The sequence below is a fragment of the Phascolarctos cinereus genome, unplaced genomic scaffold, assembly GCF_003287225.1.
Source record: "Phascolarctos cinereus isolate Bilbo 61053 unplaced genomic scaffold, phaCin_HiC Scaffold_3;HRSCAF=262, whole genome shotgun sequence".
In the NCBI taxonomy this organism is placed as follows: Eukaryota; Metazoa; Chordata; class Mammalia; order Diprotodontia; family Phascolarctidae; genus Phascolarctos; species Phascolarctos cinereus.
The window spans coordinates 190,050,323-190,069,089 of record NW_027555736.1 but is presented as its reverse complement, the minus strand read 5'-3'; the positions used below and the strand labels follow the sequence as shown (position 1 = coordinate 190,069,089).

The 18,767-nt window shown below is 44.8% G+C and overlaps 1 protein-coding gene across 1 annotated transcript in view; it reads right to left on the bottom strand.

Annotated features, from left to right (window-relative positions):
- Nucleotides 1-257: 257 nt before the first annotated feature.
- DUOX1 (dual oxidase 1) overlaps nucleotides 258-18,767 on the bottom strand; it is a 59,913-nt gene continuing 41,403 nt past the window's right edge. The window contains exons 27-35 of the mRNA XM_078151387.1: nucleotides 17,453-17,552; nucleotides 17,149-17,198; nucleotides 15,039-15,166; nucleotides 9,913-10,066; nucleotides 7,859-8,091; nucleotides 7,458-7,616; nucleotides 4,165-4,320; nucleotides 3,572-3,700; nucleotides 258-462 (exon numbers count right to left, since the gene is read on the bottom strand). Of these exons, the coding sequence (XP_078007513.1) occupies nucleotides 340-462; nucleotides 3,572-3,700; nucleotides 4,165-4,320; nucleotides 7,458-7,616; nucleotides 7,859-8,091; nucleotides 9,913-10,066; nucleotides 15,039-15,166; nucleotides 17,149-17,198; nucleotides 17,453-17,552 (1,232 nt within the window). The 3' untranslated portion in view covers nucleotides 258-339. The remainder of the gene's footprint in view (nucleotides 463-3,571; nucleotides 3,701-4,164; nucleotides 4,321-7,457; nucleotides 7,617-7,858; nucleotides 8,092-9,912; nucleotides 10,067-15,038; nucleotides 15,167-17,148; nucleotides 17,199-17,452; nucleotides 17,553-18,767) is intronic.

The window sequence follows — 18,767 nt, the reverse complement described above, 5'->3', positions numbered from 1 at the left end:
TACCCCAGGAATACTCCTACTCCCAACTGCAGGGGACGGCACAGAAACAGCAGACTACAAGGGAAGGGACTATTTTCTCTCCTCCCCTCCTCCACTGCCCCCCACAAAAAAAGTAGTTTCCCTTCACCACAGCCTGTGATCCTCATGTTTCTTCCCCAGCAACCATCACGGCTCCAGGTGAAGAGGCTGGGACATAGCCTGGGTTCTCATGTGTGACTGCAATCACCTGAAGCCCCAGATACCTCAGCAGGTAAGAGGAGGGCTGGGCTAGGCCTGGGCAGGAGCTGTTCCTTGAGCTCCAGATGAGCAGAGGTAGGCAATGATAGACTCTATCTGGCCTCAGAAATTCTCGTAATGATGGGAGAAGTGAGTCTGGTCCTGCCGATTGATGAGCTGACAGGCCTTCTCCACGTTTTTGGTCATGCCAGGGGGGCCACAGCTGAACACCCCAATTTTCCGCACCTGGAGAGAGAAGGCAAGGGAAAGACTAAAAGGAAAGGGCTAAGCTGCTGGCACAGTCTAAGTGGGTATGGTGGAGAAGGAGTCAGGAACCAAGGGTGGGATGGGGAAATAGCTGTCAAGATCAAGAGCCTGGAAGAGCGATCCCCAGAAGGCATGAAGGAGGAATAAATAAGCTGAGGCCAGGCACTGAGTGACAGAGCTGGGGTTAGAATCCAAGGTCTTGGGGGCAGCTAGGTGGTGCGGAGCACTGGCCCTGAAGTCAGGAGGACCTGAGTTCAAATACTGGGCACTTATTAGCTGTGTGACCCTGGGCAAGTCACTTAACCCCAATTGCCTAAAAGAGAGAGAGAGAGAGAGAGAGAGAGAGAGAGAGAGAGAGGAGAGAGAGAGAGAGAGAGAGAGAGAGAGAGAGAGAGAGAGAGAGAGAGAGAGAGAGAGAGAGAGAGAGAAAAGAATCCAAGGTCTTCTCATTTTTAGCCTAATGTTTTGTTTTTTCTCATTTCAATTTAACAAGTATTGATCAAGCACCTACTATGTGCTGGGCACTCTGTTAGGCACTGGGACTACAAAGTCATAAATGAAAAAACTGCCATATTTGCTATTCTCCATACACAATATTCCATCCCCTTCCTCCATCCATACACTTGCAATAGGCTGTCCCCCATGTCTGGAAAACACTCCCTCCTCAACTCTCCTTCTTGGAATCCCCATCTTCATTTAGTTTAAATGTTGCCTCCTACATGAAGTCTTTCCTGATTCTCCTATTAGCTGTTGAGTCGTTTTTCAGTCATCTCTGACTCTTCGTGACCTGATTGGAGGTTTTCTTGGCAAAGAATACTGGAGAGGTTTGCTGTTTCCTTCTCCAGCTCATTTTACAGATGAGGAAGGTGAGGCGAACAGGGTTAAATGACTTACGCAGAGTCATACAGCTGGTAAGTGTCTGAGGCCACATTTGACTGAGGAAGATAAATCTTCTTGATTCCAGGCCTGGCACGCTATCCACTGCGCCACCTAGCTGCCCTATTTATTAGTGCTATCCAATTATTTGTATTTATTTTGTACATGCCTCACATTTGATTCACATTTGTCTATTTGTTTACCTACCAGTTGTTTCCCTCCTCCTATCCCCAGTAGAATGTTAGCTTTTTGAGAACAGGGATTGTTTCATTTTGTCTCTGTATCCCTAATGCCTAGCACCATGGTACTTGGTGTATAATATGCACTTAATAAATACTTGTTGAACTTAAAGATGAAATGAAATTACTAATTTAAAAATTAGTTCTGCTCTTAAGGAGCTTTCTGTTACACTATACAGTTTCCCACTTATTTTAATCATTGACCATTACTATGAAAAAGAAAACACTCAATGGAAAACAATGTCCTGCAAAATGTTTAGTCTGCTGCCAGATATGTCTATGGGACTTAATCATCAAATGTTAAATACTGTGTCTTATCTGTAATAAATGAATGAATAAATGAATCCGTGGATGAATTAGAGATAAAGACTAGGGTCCAACCCAGGAAATAGAGCTCAAGAGACAATTCCTGTGGTTCCAGCCTGGTCACCAGAGGGAATTTTACAGTGTCTGATGGGGCACAGCAGGACTCGGGGACCCCAAGACAACTATTCATGGAGAAAGCTCTCCAGATGAAGAAAGAACAGGAAGAGTTGGGAGAATGTACTCAGGGAAGCCGGGGAAATATGGCACCCCGTGACCATGCTGAGAGGAGGCAAAGCCTAGGTACATGGTCACCCGAAGGAGGTCTGTGTTTCAACCAAGAACAGTGAAAATTATGAGAGATAGCTTAGTATTTGGACAGTAAGTAGCAATACATATAAAAAATAACTTCCATTTATACAGTGATTTAAAACATGCAAAGGCTTCATTTGAGTTTCATGATGTCCCTCTGGGGCGTGAACTGTGTTGACTGTTCAATTGTGTCTGACTCTTCGTGACCCTGTGGACCATATCATGCCAACATGTCAGTCCAAGGGTTTTCTTGGCAAAGATACTGGAGTAGTTTCTCGTTTTCTTCTCCAGTGGATTAAAGCAAAGATTAAGTGACTTGCCCAGGGTCACATAGCTAGTAAGTGTCTGAAACCTGATGTGAATTCAGGTCTTCCTAACTCCAAGCCTCACACTCTATCTACTGAGCCACCTAGCTGCCAAGTACACAAATGTTTGAAGGTGGAGGAGGGCAGCTAGGTGGTGTAGTAAATAGAACATGGGTGCTGGCGTCAGGATGACATGAATTCAAATCCAGCCTGAGACTCTTACTAGCAGTGTGACCCTGGCGACAAGTCACTTAACCTTGATTGCCTCCAAAAAAAAAAAAAGGAGGAAGAAGAAAAAGGATCAGAAAATTGCCATGACTTGCCCAGGGTCACATAGTTACCAAATGTCAGAGATAGGACTTTGAAAGTAGGTCTTCCTGATTCGAATCCAGCATGTCATGTTCTATGAAAGACATTTTACTACAAAGGGAATAGGGCTGGCCTCAGAGCCAGGAAAATTGGGTCCAGGTCTGGCATAGGATATATACTGGCTGTGTTAATCTGGGCAAATCACTCAAAGGTGTCCCTCCACACTCTCCAAGGGTATACTGAACTTGATTAAAATGTAATTGAGAAATATTGGGAAATATCTAACAAAATAAAATTATAACAGAGATAACATTATATTTTAAAACTAAGTCAATATGTGGCCATAAGGATCCTTGCATGCAGATTAGTGGCCCTTTCTACTTGAGCCTGACACCACTGCTGTAGACAATTCTCTATAATTAGAAGTTGCAGAGAAGGCACTGACCTCCCTGGTAAAGGACCTCACTCCTCACATGGGAGTTCCCAGTACCAATGAAATCACAGGTCCAATCCCTATCTGTACCCATTATACTATATGGCCTCTCCCTGCAGGGCATTTTCCTCATGGGCAAGGCAGCCTACGTGGCCTCCTACTCTGTCCCCCCAAATGGTACACAATTTCCCTCTGCATTCGCTTCCCCACCTCCTGGAACCCAGGGCCTCAGTGGCAGTAGATTCTGTCTGTTGGAGAAGTCAAGGGAATTTTCCTTAGGACCCTGAGAGGATTAAGGTCTAGGTACTTACATGTGGGTGGACTTCCTGCAGGGAGCTGAAGAAGGGGCCAAAGGGGGGACGACCAAAGTGGGTGATGGAGCGCAGGCCCGTGAAGAGGCTCCGGTTCAGCACCTTCTGGAAGTGCCGCTCACAGATGTACTAAGAGAAGAAAGGAAGGAAGGGAGAAGAAAGGAAGGACGGAGAGAGGGAAGGAGGAAAGAGAAGGAAGAAAGGGAGGGAAGGAGGAAGGAAAGGAGGATTTATTACGTGCCTACTATGTGCCAGGCACTGGCCTAAGCACTTTTCAAATATTATCTCAATTAATTATCACAACAACCTTGTGACGTAGGTGATGGGGATTATTCTCACCATTTTACGGATGAGGAAACTCAGGCAAACAGAAGTTTAGTGACTTGCCCAGGGTCACACAGCTTGTAAGTGTCTAAAGCTGAATTTGAACTCAGGACTCTAGGCCCACTACAAGATGCCTGTAAAAACGGGGCCAGGGATGGTGTAGAGAGCCCAATAGACTGGGAGAGGGGAGATAACTGGAACTAGGAGTGAGAGCAGGGCCAAGGCCAACCAGATATGACCTCCTCTCTGAGATCCCAGTTAGTTCTTACCAACATGGTGGTCCGAAGGTCAAACTTCTCAGCCAGCTGGGTGATGTAGATGTGCACAGACACCAGGTCCTGCCGGTCATTCTCCTCCACCTCCCGGATGATGTCTGCCAGCCACTCAAACTGCTTTTGGGTCCTCGTCACCCAGATGAAGTAGATCTAGGGACACCAGCCCCCAATCAGTCTTCACTCTCATGAGACATCAAGCCTTGAAGGGTGTCTCCCCACACCCACACCCCAGGGATCCCCCTCCACCTCATCACGACAGATATTGCTCCAGGAGAGGGACAAGATTAGAGGAGCTCCTGGTCAAAGGATGCAGCTGCAGCCAGAAACTGAGGACACAGACAGCGTGGGAGAAGGAAAGGAGCTCAAGAAGGATCCTGGCCTCTGATGGGAGGGCCGAAGCCCCTCACATGCAGACTCAGTCTGTGGAGGAGGGGGACACGAGGCAGATTTTATCAGGTATCTGAAGATGTTAGCCCGGGGATGGAGGGTTAAGGAGTCTTTGGAGCATCTACCACAGGGTGTGATGGGGGAATTCTGAGATATGGGGAATGTAAGGCCCTTGGTAGGGAGTGCTTTTAATATCTGATATTTCTAGCCCAGGGATTTTTAACCTGAAATATGTGAAACTTGTTTTAAAAAATATATTTTTTAACAATATTGCAATATCATTGAGTATAAATATAAAGAATTCTATTCATTTTATCTTATATATTTAAAATATTATTTTGACTTTTATACATTACATATATATATATATATATATACTTTTTTTTTTGGCGAGGTCATTGGGGTTAAATGACTTGCCTGGAGTCACACAAGATAGTAAGTGTTATGTGTCTGAGGCCAGATTTGAACTCAGGTCCTCCTGACTCCAGGGCCAGTGCTCTATCCACTGCACCACCTAGCTGCCCTTAAAATATTATTTTGAGCAGAGGTCCATAGACTTCACCAGACTGCCAGAGGGGTCCAAGACACAAAAAGAATTAAATACCCCTTTTGGGAAAGGGGGAATGGGTTTTCCTCAGAGGGATAGTATAGAGGTGGGGAACCTGCAGCCTTGAGGCCCCATGTAGCCCTCTGGGTCCTCAAGTGTGGCCCTTTGACTGAGTCCAAGTTTTACAGAACAAATCCTTTTATTGAGGGGATTTGTTCTGTGAAGTTTGGATTCAAAGGGCCGCACTTGAGGACCTAGAGGGCTACATTGGCCTCAAGGCCACAGGTTCCCCACTCCTTGTCTAGGTCCTCATGGGCCTGTGGAGCTGGCTGTTGAGCCCTCCCCTTAGTCCACTGAAACATGTCCAGGCCCCTGGCTACTGGTCTAGAGGAGCTAATGTCTTAAGGGAGACAATGTCTTAAGTATCCTGAAGAAATGCTCTAGACCTGTGTCTATAGGGGACAGGGATATGGGCTATGACTACCCTCAAAGATGGCAGGGAGCAAAAGTAGGATTAGTTCTCAGGCCTTCCTGAATCTAAAGCCCACACTCTATTTGACATTGGTTCAGGCCTTATCTAAAGTGGTTCGCTTGTGTGCATGGACCTCACTGTCCAGGAAGCACAGGTTCAAATTCCCCCAAAACTATGCTGTAGGTGGGAGGCTTCCATATATGGTTCTTGCTCAGTGTAGGGCCCCTCAAAAGAAGGAAACAGCAGGCCCCACAGATGAACTGGTACCTGACTTTTTGATGCTGAGGAGGGGCGGTTATTGGAGAGCAGGAGAGAAGGGAAATGGTTTAGCAGAGGAAGACAGCTCACAGCCGGTTCTCTGTCATCCTCAGACTGCTGCCTGGGTAATGGGCTGTGCCTCTACTGGACACATTCCTGCCCCAGTGACTCACCCTACTGACTCAGGCCTAGGCTGGGGCACAGGGGAAGCTGGGGCTCTTGTACAAATGGAGGCCAAGCAGCCTAGGCTGACTGAATGTACCTAGCACTGTGCCCTCCACTCCCTCTTCAAATTCCTCAAGAATCTTGCCCAGCCTCCCTGGGCTCCCTGCTTCTACTCCTCGCCAATTCCGCCCCCCCCTGCAAAAAAAAAAGAGAGATGGTTTCACTCTGCCCCACCTCTGCCACCTCTCCCCAAGGCCAGGGCCTGACAGTGCCCCAGGTGTCTACTCTGTAAGGGGGATCTACCCTCCCCATCCAATCCAACCCCTGCCTGGAGAGAATCTCAGAGACAAATCTTGCCAGGGCTCTTAGAAGAGCCCAGGCCCCAGGCCCTGTAGGTGAAATCACAGAACCTCAGAGCTGGAAGAGTCCTCAGAGGGGACTTGTCCGTTCGGCAAGTGGGTTGTTCCTAAGGCAGTCTGATCTATATTGGGACTGCTCTAATTGGTAGGAAATTTTTCCTTACATCAAGCTCAGGACTCTTTATAGTTCCTAGTTCTGTCTTCAGGAACCAAGAAGGACAAGTATATCCCAATAATAGCCCTTCCTATACATAAAGGCAGCTCTCATGTCCTTGGGCAGCTAGGTGGTGTAGTGGATAGAAGGCTTATGTTCCCGAGTTCAAATCTGGCTTCAGACACTTCCTAGCTGTGTTATCCTGGGCAAGTCACCTAACCCTGTTTGCCTCAGTTTCCTCATCTGTAAAATGAGCTGGAGAAGGAAAGGGCTAACCACTCCAGTATCTTTGCCAAGAAAACCCCATGGACAGTATGGTCCATGGGATCACAAAGAGTTGGATGTGACTGAACAATAACAACTTTAGATGTGGCCTGATCCCATATCGAATAAAATGTGGGCTTTAGATTCAGGAAGATCTCAGATCTAATCCTGCCTCAGACACTTACTAGCTGTGTGACCTTGGACAAGTCTCTTAACTTCTGTCTGCCTCAGTTTCATTATCTGTAAAATGGGGGTAATAATAGTACTTACCTCATAGGGTTATTGCAAGAATCAAATGGGTTAATATATACAAAGTACTTTGCAAACCTTAAAAAGTTATATAAATGCTAGCTACTATTAATGTGAGGGCCTTGAGAGCACAGTCTGGTTTTTGCCTTTCTTTGCATCCCTAGCACAGAATACAGTGCCTAGCATACTGTAGTGGTTTAATAAATGTTTGTTGATTTGACTCTATTGGGGCAGAATAGAATATAACCATTTCTTCTCTTATTTTGGACACCATGCTTCCCAACTCAGCTAGGTAGTGTAGCAAATAGAGTATTGAGACAGGATGTTTTCCCTCATAGCTGTGATTTGGGGTGACAAAGGGGCATGAGGAGGGATTTGCTACTGTCACCGTTTTTTTCCCCTCAGAGTTGAGGCCTGGGAGAGGAGTTTTACCTTTTTACAGAGCAGTTGGCAGCTTACTGATGACTTGAAGACCAGGTCTTTGAGGATAGAGGCAAAGGGGGTGACCCCAATGCCCCCACCTACCAGCACAGACACCTCAAACTTGTGCCACTCTTGGTGACCCTCTCCAAATGGCCCATCCAGGTATAACTGTCATAAGGGAAGAGAGGGGTAAGAAACAGGGCAGTCTGACCACCCAACCTTGTCCTGGCATCATAGATGAGGGCATTATCAGTAAGGGATAATAAAGTCCCCCACTGGGTTAAGTACACAGTGTTTGAGGGGGATTCTTAGGGTTTCTGGGATTATTCACTTTGGATAGAGTTTGGAGGGATACTTTGGGAAATCTGTTTCAGGGCCAAGGAAGAGATTCTGGGGTATATGGAAGGTACCTTAGGGTATTTGATGCTGCTAGCGCCTGGTGGGGGTGAGTAGATCTCTCTGAGTCGCGTAGTCCAGGGTCCCACAGCTCTGATGTGAAGGCTGAGCGTGTCTTCATGGGGTGCAGAGGTGAGAGTGAACGGATGGTATTCTGTGGTCCCCAGGGCCAGGCAGGCTATACGTACCCACTGCCCTGACTTATACTCAAAGCCCTGGGGCCTCTGGAATCGGAGGTAAGTCACACCTGGGGACAAAGGAGACAGCAAAGGGAGTGCCAGACATGATTACACCTACAGATCCCAGGAAGCCACCATCTGCGGTCCTGATCCTGCTCTACCTGCTGGGCCCACATTACCTGCCTCCACTCCCCATGTTCCATTCCCTCCCTGGGGATGGGAGTGGGGGTGGGGAATTGGATAGTATCATCTGGATCTGACAAATTGAGGGTGGCCAGAAACCAGAGTGTGGGAGACCCCAATGATGCCTCTTTACAGAATGAACTATGACCAGAATTTCTCATTGGGTTCCCCTGAGCTCTGTTTCTCATCCCCCCCCCACCCTTTTTGTCATGATCTTAGACGCTGTGGGTTGTAAGGGCAGAAGAGGACATAGGCAGGCCCTTGTGTCACACCTAAGGGATTCCCCTGGGACATTCTTGCCATGCCAAGGATGCCCCAAAAGGCTGGATGCTGATTGCCCCAGCATTTCTATCATGGTATTTAGGAGGGTCAGAAATGGATGCTTGGCAGAAAGTGGGGCGTAATAAATTTTTTTGATTGATTGGGTATGGAGATATGTATCTTAAATAGAACTCTGTGGTAGTGAGAAAAGAGTATGTTGAAAGTGAGAGGCAAACTGAGCTTCTACCTCTCAGATAGGGAACTCTAGACTGGAGGTCACTATGAGTAGACAAAGTGCGTGTAGAGCAAATAAGTCCGTCTCTGCTGCTTTCTTTCTGTGCAACCTTGGCCAAGTCATTTAACTGACCTGGGCCTCAGTTTCCTCGTTTATAAAATGAAAGAGCTGAACTAGCTCTTTCTAGCTTTTGGGTCTGGGATCCCGTACTCAACCATCATCACTTGCTCCTACAATTTTGTCTTAATGTGTACCTGGGCTCTGAAACAGCATGAGCCTCAACCCCTCAACATCATGGACACCAATGAGCACTCCAGTATACCACAATGATGAACAGGGTAGGAAAGGCCCAGAACCAAAGTCTGAAGATACTATAAATGTTCTGCTCCTCCCACTTTTAGCTATATGTCCCTCCTCTGAAAGGCAGCATAGTGGGATGGGTAGGATGCTGGACTCAGAGTCAGGAAGACCAGGGTTTGAAACTGGCCTCAGACATTTACTAGCTGTGTGACCCTGGGCAAGACACTTAACTTCTCTGGGACCTCAGTTTCCTCATCTGAAAAACTGAAGGGGTTAGACTCAAAGACCTCTAAGGTCCCTTCCAGTTCTAAATTTTTGACCCTATAACTGTGTATCTTTAGAAAAGGGTATCTAGCAGTGGGCACTGGGTATGTAACACTCTCACTGTTATAAAAGCTCAATCAGGAGTCTGTGAATTTGGTTTGAAAACTTTTTATAACTATTTCAATATAATTGGTTTCCTTTCCAATCTTACGCATTTTGTTTTATACATTTACAGATATTATTCTGAGAAAGGGTACATAGGCTTCACTAGACTGCCAAAGGGGTCCGTGACACAAGCATAAACAAACAATTCAGGACCCCTAGTCCATTAGGGATGCAGTACATACAATTTAGGAAAGGCTCATTGAGCCAGGGACCTTGGAATCATCCATCACTTTCATGAAGGTAATTCCCTTCTAGGTTATCCCTAGGCCCTTGGCTTGGGACTTGTCAGGAAATCTTAGACAAGGATACTCCCCTGCCCACATTTTGTGGGGCTTGTAGATTCTCAGCTCCTGAACAGAGTCAAAGGAGTCCATGGTGAGGTTGACCAGATTGACCAGGTGACCCAGACACCTTAGTATCTGGGCCTAATCTGCCTTGAACCTGATGATATAATTACCATTCCCTCCCTTTCAGGCTATACCTGAGGGCAGGAGCTCAGCCTTCACCACACTGATTTCCACCTTCTTCCGGCTCAGGCTCACCAGTTTGTCCCCACCATAGATAAGAGCTGGGACCAGGAAGAATATATGGAATCGAGGCAGCTGAATGAGGGCAAAGCTGCCATGAATAATGAGCTGAAAAAGACACAATTAGTTAGTACAGCACACTTCGAGGCATACCCCTCCCCATTCACCACCGAGGTCAAGATGAGAGACCCTCAGCACCAAACCCCTGCTCCCATCTACCTGAGTGCCAGACCCCATCTCAAATACTAGGTACCTGCCCTACTTCTCAGAGAGTCTGAATAAATCACATTTAGTGATTATAGGACCCTGAGGTCAAAACCTAGCAGAGGACGTACGATCATGCTAACAGAGAGGTTGTAGAAGAAATCCCTGACTTCCTAAGCCAACTGAGATGAATGAGATAATTTTTAATGACTGCAATGAAGGAAATTTTACAACCTCCTCTTCCTTTTAGAAAATTGAAAACAACTCTTCACCATTTCCCATAAAGCAACTTGGGATCTTAGTGAAAAGAACTTGAAAAGCCACTTAATCCAGTCATCTTGACTCCTCCTCCATTCAAGGAATCCCTTCTACAATCTTCTTGGTAACCATCCTACATGTATTGACTGCTTGAGCATTCATCTGGAGGCCCTGATATTGTCTCCTCGAGATTCCATCTAATTCCTATTGTCTTTCATCATCAAGCTGTTCAAGCCAATCATCTCTACCACAAGTTTCTGTTTTCCCATCTCCAGTTGTCCTGATATGTATCTGGCCACTGGACCTAGATGGCTCCAGAGGAGAAAGTGACGCTGGTGACTTTGTGTAGCCTTCCCTCACTTAAATCCAATTCACTTGCAAGTCATAGTATCACCTCCATGAGGTCATGGTACTCTTTGCGAACAAAAGACAGACAATAATTTTCCCGTCACTCCTTTCTCTCTTTAACACTTTGTGCTCTAGCTTGCCCATTCTATTCTGTTCTGGTCTCTCAAAGGCCATCCATGACCTTCTCTGATTACCAAATCCAATGACCTTTCCCTTCCCAATCTTATCGACTTGGACCTTTCTATAGCATCGGGCCCTGTTAATCGTTACTTCTTTGTCTAGAACTGTGCTAGGTGCTATATTGAATAAGCACTCAATACATACTCAATGAAACTGAATTGAAGGGTCCTCCTTTACCACCACCTTTCATCCTTCCTTTCTTCAAATTATTCCCAGATCTCTTAACATGTCCTCATAGAACTAATTTAAAATCTCTCCAAAGCTCTGTGAACTCTCTCCATTTTCCCCATACACCTCTTTCATAAAGCAATTGATCACTACTGAATACAGTGAGAGGCTGACTTTATAGGCCCATTTATGTACCCAATCTCCTAATGACTTTTTTTAACCACAGGGCTCTGTTGGAGATTCATCATCAACTTGGGGTTTCACAATGACACCCAAATCATTTACTTCCCTATTAACTCTTAATCTTCACTGTCTCCTTACAGTGAGGTTTTCTGGTCCATGCCAAGTCCCCAGGTCTCTTCCTCTGTACCTAAATCCCTTAATTGTCACCTTGACATTGCTACTGAATACCCAAGAGATCCCCAAACCCAGGAGCTATATCCGAGCTTAGTGGGAGAACCTCTCATCTTAGTTATCCTGCAGTGAGGAATGGAAAGGATTAGCAGGAGGATTCCAGAGCAGTTGAGCCTAGAATTGTCTAGTAGAGTGTCCTGGAACCTCTTTGGACCTCTGCCTCCCTAGACCAAGCAAAAGAGATGACTCCTTCTCCAGGAGCCCCATAACCCAGAGTTAAATCAGAAGAGAAGGATCTTAATTCCCAAGCAGTTAGCTTTTTTACCTTGAGATACTGGGTCAGGTAGTACCCAATATCGCACACTCTTTTGGGTGTCCTGTACACATCACAGCTACTGATCTAGTCTAAAGAACTTAGAAAATCACCTCGCACTCCTTGCAGAGACATAGCTGGAAAGAGGCCAGGGTTCTACCCATTGCTGAGAAGGCAGGGATGAAGGTATTAGACACAATTCCTTTGGAGGAGAAGATTATGGAACCAGGATATTTACAAAAAGCCGAGGTCACTGATTCTGAAAAGGAGCAGACTAAACAGGGACTGACTAATAATATCTTGTGAAGGACTAATAGGGAAGAGTAAGACTCATTGACACTAAGGATAAGATGGTAGGGCCTAGGGTTTGGATTCAACTCCATCAGGAAGAAAGCAGAGAAAATGAAGAACTTCCTTTCCACGTTAGGGGAAACTGAAACCTACTTTACAGAGCCAGAGTGTTATAGATGAAAGGTTGCTCAGAGACCATCAATTCCAACCCATACTTGAGCAAGAATCTCTTCTATAGAGCATGCCTGAGAGGTGGTCATCCAGCCTTCTTGGACATCTCTACTGAGAGGGAACCACTGAAGAAGCCCTTTCCACTCGTGGATCAATTTAATTAATGGGAAACATTTCCATATATCAAGCCTAAAACTGCCTCTTTATTATTTCCACTTAATGATCATGGTTCTGCCCTCTTAGGCCAAGAAAAACAAGCCTAATTGTTTTGTAAGACAGCTTGAAGATAACTGGCCTATACTTCCTTAAGTCCCTTTTTGTCCAAGCTAAGTCCTTTAACTTTAGCTCTAAGCTAACTTCTCCCCAGTTCTTTCCACTGACCCTCAAATGGGGTAGCCTCGAGGTGTTTCTCTATCTGGATCCCTTCTTCGCTTGGCAATGTCCTTCCTAAAATGTGGCTCCCAGAACCAAACACAATACTCCATATGTGGTCTGACTGGGCAGAATACAACAGGACCTTTTATTCCATATTCATGGAAACTATACCTAATGTAACTTTGATTTTCATAGTTGGAGATAGAACAACCCTAAGAGGGTCTAGAATTCTCTGATGCTAATGACTAGGCTTTGGGGAGTGGAGGCGGGGGGGTGGGGGTGGGAAGAGTTACAAGGGCCTAAAAATTTAATATATTTTCTAATTAAGAACTATACTTCAGGGGGCCACTTTTAGGAGAAGAGCAGAATAGAAGGACTCAGATCCATGAACAAAAACACTGGAGACACAATGAAAATCAGTTCAGAAACTAAATAGCTAAACAACCTGACTCCTCTCCTCTTCTTTAAGAAAAGAATGGGGAAGGGAAGAAGAAAGGAAAAAAGAAGAGGAGGGGAGAATAAGAAGGGGAAGGATAAGAGAAGAAGAGAGGAGAATGAAGAGGAGGAGAAATGAATGGAGGAAAAAGGAAAAAGAGAAATGAAGAAAGATGGAGGGGAGGAGAGGAAAAGAAAATGGAGAAGAGGAAAATGGAAGACAGGAAACAGGATGAGGGGAAACTGGAAGAAAGAAAAGGCAAATGGGAAAGAGGAGAAAGGAAGGGAAGATGAGAAACAAGGACGAGAAGAGAACGGATGATAACAGAAGGGAATAGAGGGAAAGGAAGGAGAGGAGAATATAGGGCAGGGAGGATAATAGAGAAGAGAAAGGAAGGGAAGAGGAAGAAGGAAAGAAAAGGAAAATGGAGGGGAGAAGAGAATAGAAAATGAAGAGAAGAATGAATGAGAAGGAAAGTATGGGGACAGGGTTTCTGGGAAGGAGAGGTTAAGGGACAGGTTGGAGTTAGAAGATGTTTTCATTGGCAATCTGTGCAATGGAATTCTGAGCAAGCTCATCGACTTTACAAGTTCATAATACTTAGATGGGTGGGGTTATTAACACCCTGAGAGTCAGAAATGGAAACAACAATGTGACCTTGGCACATTTTTAAAAATGTTAGTCCAAAATAGGAGGACGTTCCTGATGTTCCAGTAAGGAACACATGCAAGGCAGATCACACAGGAAGCCAAAACCAACCACCTAAGATGAGGAAAGACTGATGTGGGGAAGAAAATTATACATGGTTATTACAGGACCCCAAGCTAAAGGTAGGCTTGCAGGACAGTGCTGTTGTTTAGATTTTTAGTTGGTCAGAAAAGTCTTTCTCTTTGGGATCAGACTACTAAATAGTCAAGTTTTTTTTTTCTTCTCAAGGCAATTGGGGTTAAGTGACTTGCTTAGGGTCACATAGCTACTAAGTGTCTGGTCTGAGGCTGTATTTGAACTCAAGTCCTCCTGACTTCAGGGCTGGTGCTCTATCCACTGCACCACTTAGCTGCCCCCAAGTTTTGTTTTAAAAAGAATGCAGAAAAACTGAGAAGCAACGTGGCTTAATACATAGGGAGCTGGATAACTTACATTCAAATCCTATCCTTGACACATGCAGGCTATATGAACCTGGATAAATTACAGGTCTGCCATATGTACAAAAATACTTATAGCAGCTGTTTTTGTAGCAGTAAAGAACCAAAAGCTAAGGGGAAGCCCATTTGTTGGGAAACGGCTAAAAGTATCATGGTATATGAATGCAATGGAATACTTTTCTGCTATAAGAAATGAAGGGGGCAGCTAGGTTGCACAGTGGATAGAGCTCCGGCCTTGGAGTCAGGAGGACCTGAGTTCAAATCTGGCCTCAGACACTTGACATTTATTAGCTGTGTGCCCCTGGGCAAGTCACTTAACTTGAAATGAAGAAAGGAATGAATTCAGAGAAATCTGAGAAGACTTATAAGGAGTGCTGCAGAGTGAAGTGAACAGAACCATGAGAACAATTTATAAAATAACAACATTGTAAACAGTCTGAAAGACTTAAGAATTCTAATCATCACAATGATGACCAGCCACAGTTTCGGAAGATCAGTGAGAAAGCATGTTATACATCTTCTGATAGAGAGGTAATGGATGCAGAATGAGACAAATATTTTGGAACTGGACAGTGTGGCATTTTATTTTGCTTTGATTATGTGTACTATTATAAGGGTTTGGTTTTTCTTTTAACTTGGGAAGGGTATGGGAAGGAGAGAAAATACATACTTGTTAACTAAAAATAAAATTAATTTAAAAATGCATAAATCTAGGTCTGGACAATAACGAAGGGAGAAATTAGAGAACACTGAAGTGATCAATGAATTGTTGCACCTTCCCTTTGTTACACCTTGGGGTTCCTGCTAGCTCCCACCAAAAGTAAGCCCCCCTCTTACCAGGATATATAGCAAAATGTAGAGGTGGTGGGTGAGCCAGAAGCTTCGGAAGCTGCGCCGGCGGAAGTAGTGGGAAGCAAAGACATACATGATGGACAGGACCATGAGCAGCACAACTCCTGTTAGGCCTAAAGAGCAGGAATAAGGGGAAAAGAACAGAAAACATACATGAAGGGGAGCAGGTAAAAAAGCATAAACAGGGTGTCCCCTCCCCTCCCCACTCCATGCCCTGGGGCAACAGTAGCAGCCCAGTCCCTCTCTCCCAAGATTCTGCTTTCTTCCTCATTTTCAGCAGAGCTGCCATGTCAATATCACTCTTCCTGTAACTGTTAAACCTTCTTATTGTCACAGCGACCCATGTCACCAAAGCTATCACTGTCCTTAGTCAATGGTCACCAGCCCTGTTACTGTCACTGTCCTCAATCTGTCACCTCAACTTCCAAGTACCAGATATACAACAGCACTTTCCAACGTGAGAGACCCATCTTCTTATTTGGGATGGCTTGGATCTGGGCTCTGGATCTTGGGTGCCAGACTCTAGCATGTGAGGACTCAGAGTCCAGAGCCCAGATCCTATAAACCCCAAATCAAAGTCCTATACAAATGTGAAGTATTAAGACATGATGTAATAAAGTAGTTAAAAGAACTGCTCTTTGAGACAAGAAGACCTAGTTTTGAGACCAGCCTCTCAATGGCCGTAAGACATTGGGCAAGTCAAACTGTGAGATTCTTCATGCCCCTGGCAACTCTCTTAAGATGATAAGTTGAAGAAAGTCTATATTCTTTGGTAAAGAGAGTTTCCTTACTGGGAACTCACTATATAAAAGCAATCACAGGTCTGGTTTCTACCCTCCCCCCCCAAAAAAAAAATGTAAGGTAACATGTTGGGTTAGCTTCACTTCTCCCTACACTTTAATTACTTCAGGGTCTTCTGGTGACCACAACTCACGAAAAACCTAACAGACATAGAAAAGGTTCTGGGAAAAGTGCTTTAAATGACTAAGAAACTAGAGGTAAGGGACAAGCTAAAGAGAGAATGAGTCCTTATGTTGGAAAGGCAAAGTCAGAGAAGGTTTAAAGCCTATAAAATCATGATGACTTGGAGAAAGGGTACACAGATTTATCCTATAAATCCTAGACTACTGAAATGAGGATGTAGAATGGAAGCTCTCTGTGGGCAGGGATTACTTTGTTTTTCATCTTTGTCTCCTGAGTATGCAAGTGTCCTGTGCCTGGTACATTTGGTCCAGAACTATGACTTTAATATAAGGAGTTCCCTGGGAAGAACTTTCCTCAACCAATGCCAATCAGCAACTCTTTTGCAACTTATCATCTTCAAGAGTTTCCTGAGGGCACTGAGAACTTAAAGCGATTTGCCTAGTCTATCCCAGCCAATGTGATCATAGTGTCAATGGCAAGAATCCAGGTATTTTTTTGATTCCAAGTCTGGTATTATGCCATATGGCTTCAGCTTGCACACAGTAGAAGCTCATAAATAGTCGTTGAATTAAATTAGGAAGCACACATTAGAGTTTGAAGAAAATAGTTTTAGTGCAGAAAATGAATGAATAAATGAATGAATGAATGAATGAGAAACCATTTATTAAATGCTTACTAAGTGCCAGTCACTGTGCTAAGTGTTAAGGTTACAAAAAAAAAAAGCAAAAAACAATCTCTCATTTCAAGGAACTCATAGTCCAACAAGGAGACAACATGCACTGGAACTCAAAGTACAGAGCCTAGAGCTCAGAACCCCAATTTCCTAACTCATAATCCAGAGTTTAGAATCCAGATCCTGGAATTTGGAACTCAGTATGCAGGCCCCAAATCTCTCTCTCTCTCTCTCTCTCTCTCTCTCTCTCTCTCTCTCTCTCTCTCTCTCTCTCTCTCTCTCTCAATCTTTCTTTCTCTCTCAGGTAATCAAGGTTAAGTGACTTGCCCAGAGTCACATAGCTAGTAAGGGTCTGAGGTCTGATTTGAACACAGGTCCTCCTGACTCCAGGACTGACAGTCTAGAATCTTGAACCTAGAACTCAGAATCTAGAGATAGAACCTAGGGCCCAGGCCTATAGCATTAGGGATAGTCATGTCATGAAGGTAAAGTTCTCACCTGGGACTGTCTGGAAGAACCACCAATAGAATTTCTGAGGCAATTCAGACCTGTCAGGCAAGAAAAGGTTACTGAGTAGGCAAGAATTCACTAATCCTCCCAACCTCCAGTCTGAAATGTCTCCCATCTCTGCCCCCCTGCCCTGGCCCCTCTCCAGCCCTCTGCAGCATGCAGAAGCAGACAGGATCCAGCAGAGCTAACTCAAACCTTCATCCCTTCCCCCAAATCAGAAGCCTGCCCTAAGCCTTTCTGTACCCTGAAGGCTTACCCCCTTTTTATAACCAAAGAAGGAGCCTGCACTCACCCATCATCCTGGAAGAAGCCAGGGAAGAGACAAGACAGGACACTGAGTGGGCTGATGGAGAACAAGTAGACGTTGACCACGTGGCCCATACTGTGCAGGACTGGGGAAGAGAAAAACAGCTAAGGAGAGAGCTGGGAGGGTCATGCAGTATCCAAACCAGTCCCTCCTCTAGCCCAGGGGAAAGGAACCCAGTCCAAAGTGACAGAGGGCTTGAGTAAGCATTATGAGGACCTGATCCTCTGGCTCCTGATTAAGGGAGACAAGGAGAGTTCTTCAGTTCTCCTTCTCCCACTTACGGGTACAGAAACTGAAATTCCACCATTAGAGATGCATTTCTTTGGGTTCATAACACTTTTTTTCCCATTCCACAGGCATTTATTAAGTGCTGTTTAATAGACAATGTGCTAGGCACTGGAGATACAAAGATGAAAATGAAAGCACTTTTGGCTTCAATTAATTGACTTTCTTGTTCTTTTGGTTGTTTTCAGTCTTTTAAAAATGTATATTTATTTCCCCCCAATTACGTGTTAAAACAAATTTTTAAACTTTTTAAAAAAAGTTTTGAGTTCCAAATTCTATCCCTCTCCATCGTCCCTTCCACTCCCCCTCCCCAGATGGTAAGCAATCAGATATACGTTATATATGTCATAGCACTCTTTAGAAGCTCAAATCCACCTGGAAAGGGATATTACACTAAACTCATTTATACCAAGCTTAGCACCTTATTACCACTAAGGCAAAGCTCTCCCTCTCCCCACTGACACTGGGCAAGCTGAGGGAGGGAGTTTGAGTTAGGGGAGGTGAAGAAAAAACAAGGCATATATATAAAAGGAAGAGAAAGGACAGAACCCTGATGCCATTTTCTTCACAAATTTTGTTGAATTTCTATCCATCTTTAAAGCCCAATTCCGAGGCCACCTCTTCTGGGAGGAGGATCCTCTGATCTCTCCAATCAGAACTGATTCTTCCCTCACTATGCCTCATCTGACTCCTCTGTTTCTATCTCTCCAAGGCTTTTGTTTCAATATTTCCAGGACCAGAAATTTTCTCACGTGGGAACTACCCCCCCCCCGCCAAGGTAAAGCACAACTCACTGACAACTTCAGGAGAGAGTTCTCATGGAGCTTTAAAGGCTCAGAAATAATCTAGAGCTGAGAGGCCGACTAGTCCCAACCCTTTACAGACAAAGAAATTTGGCCTAGAGAGAGGAAGGGATTTGCCCAAAGTCATATCCAAAGCAGTATTTGAACTCTGGTTGTCTGACTGCAGTCAGTATTCTTTCCACTGTGCTGCCTGCCCTTCTTAAAATGCATTC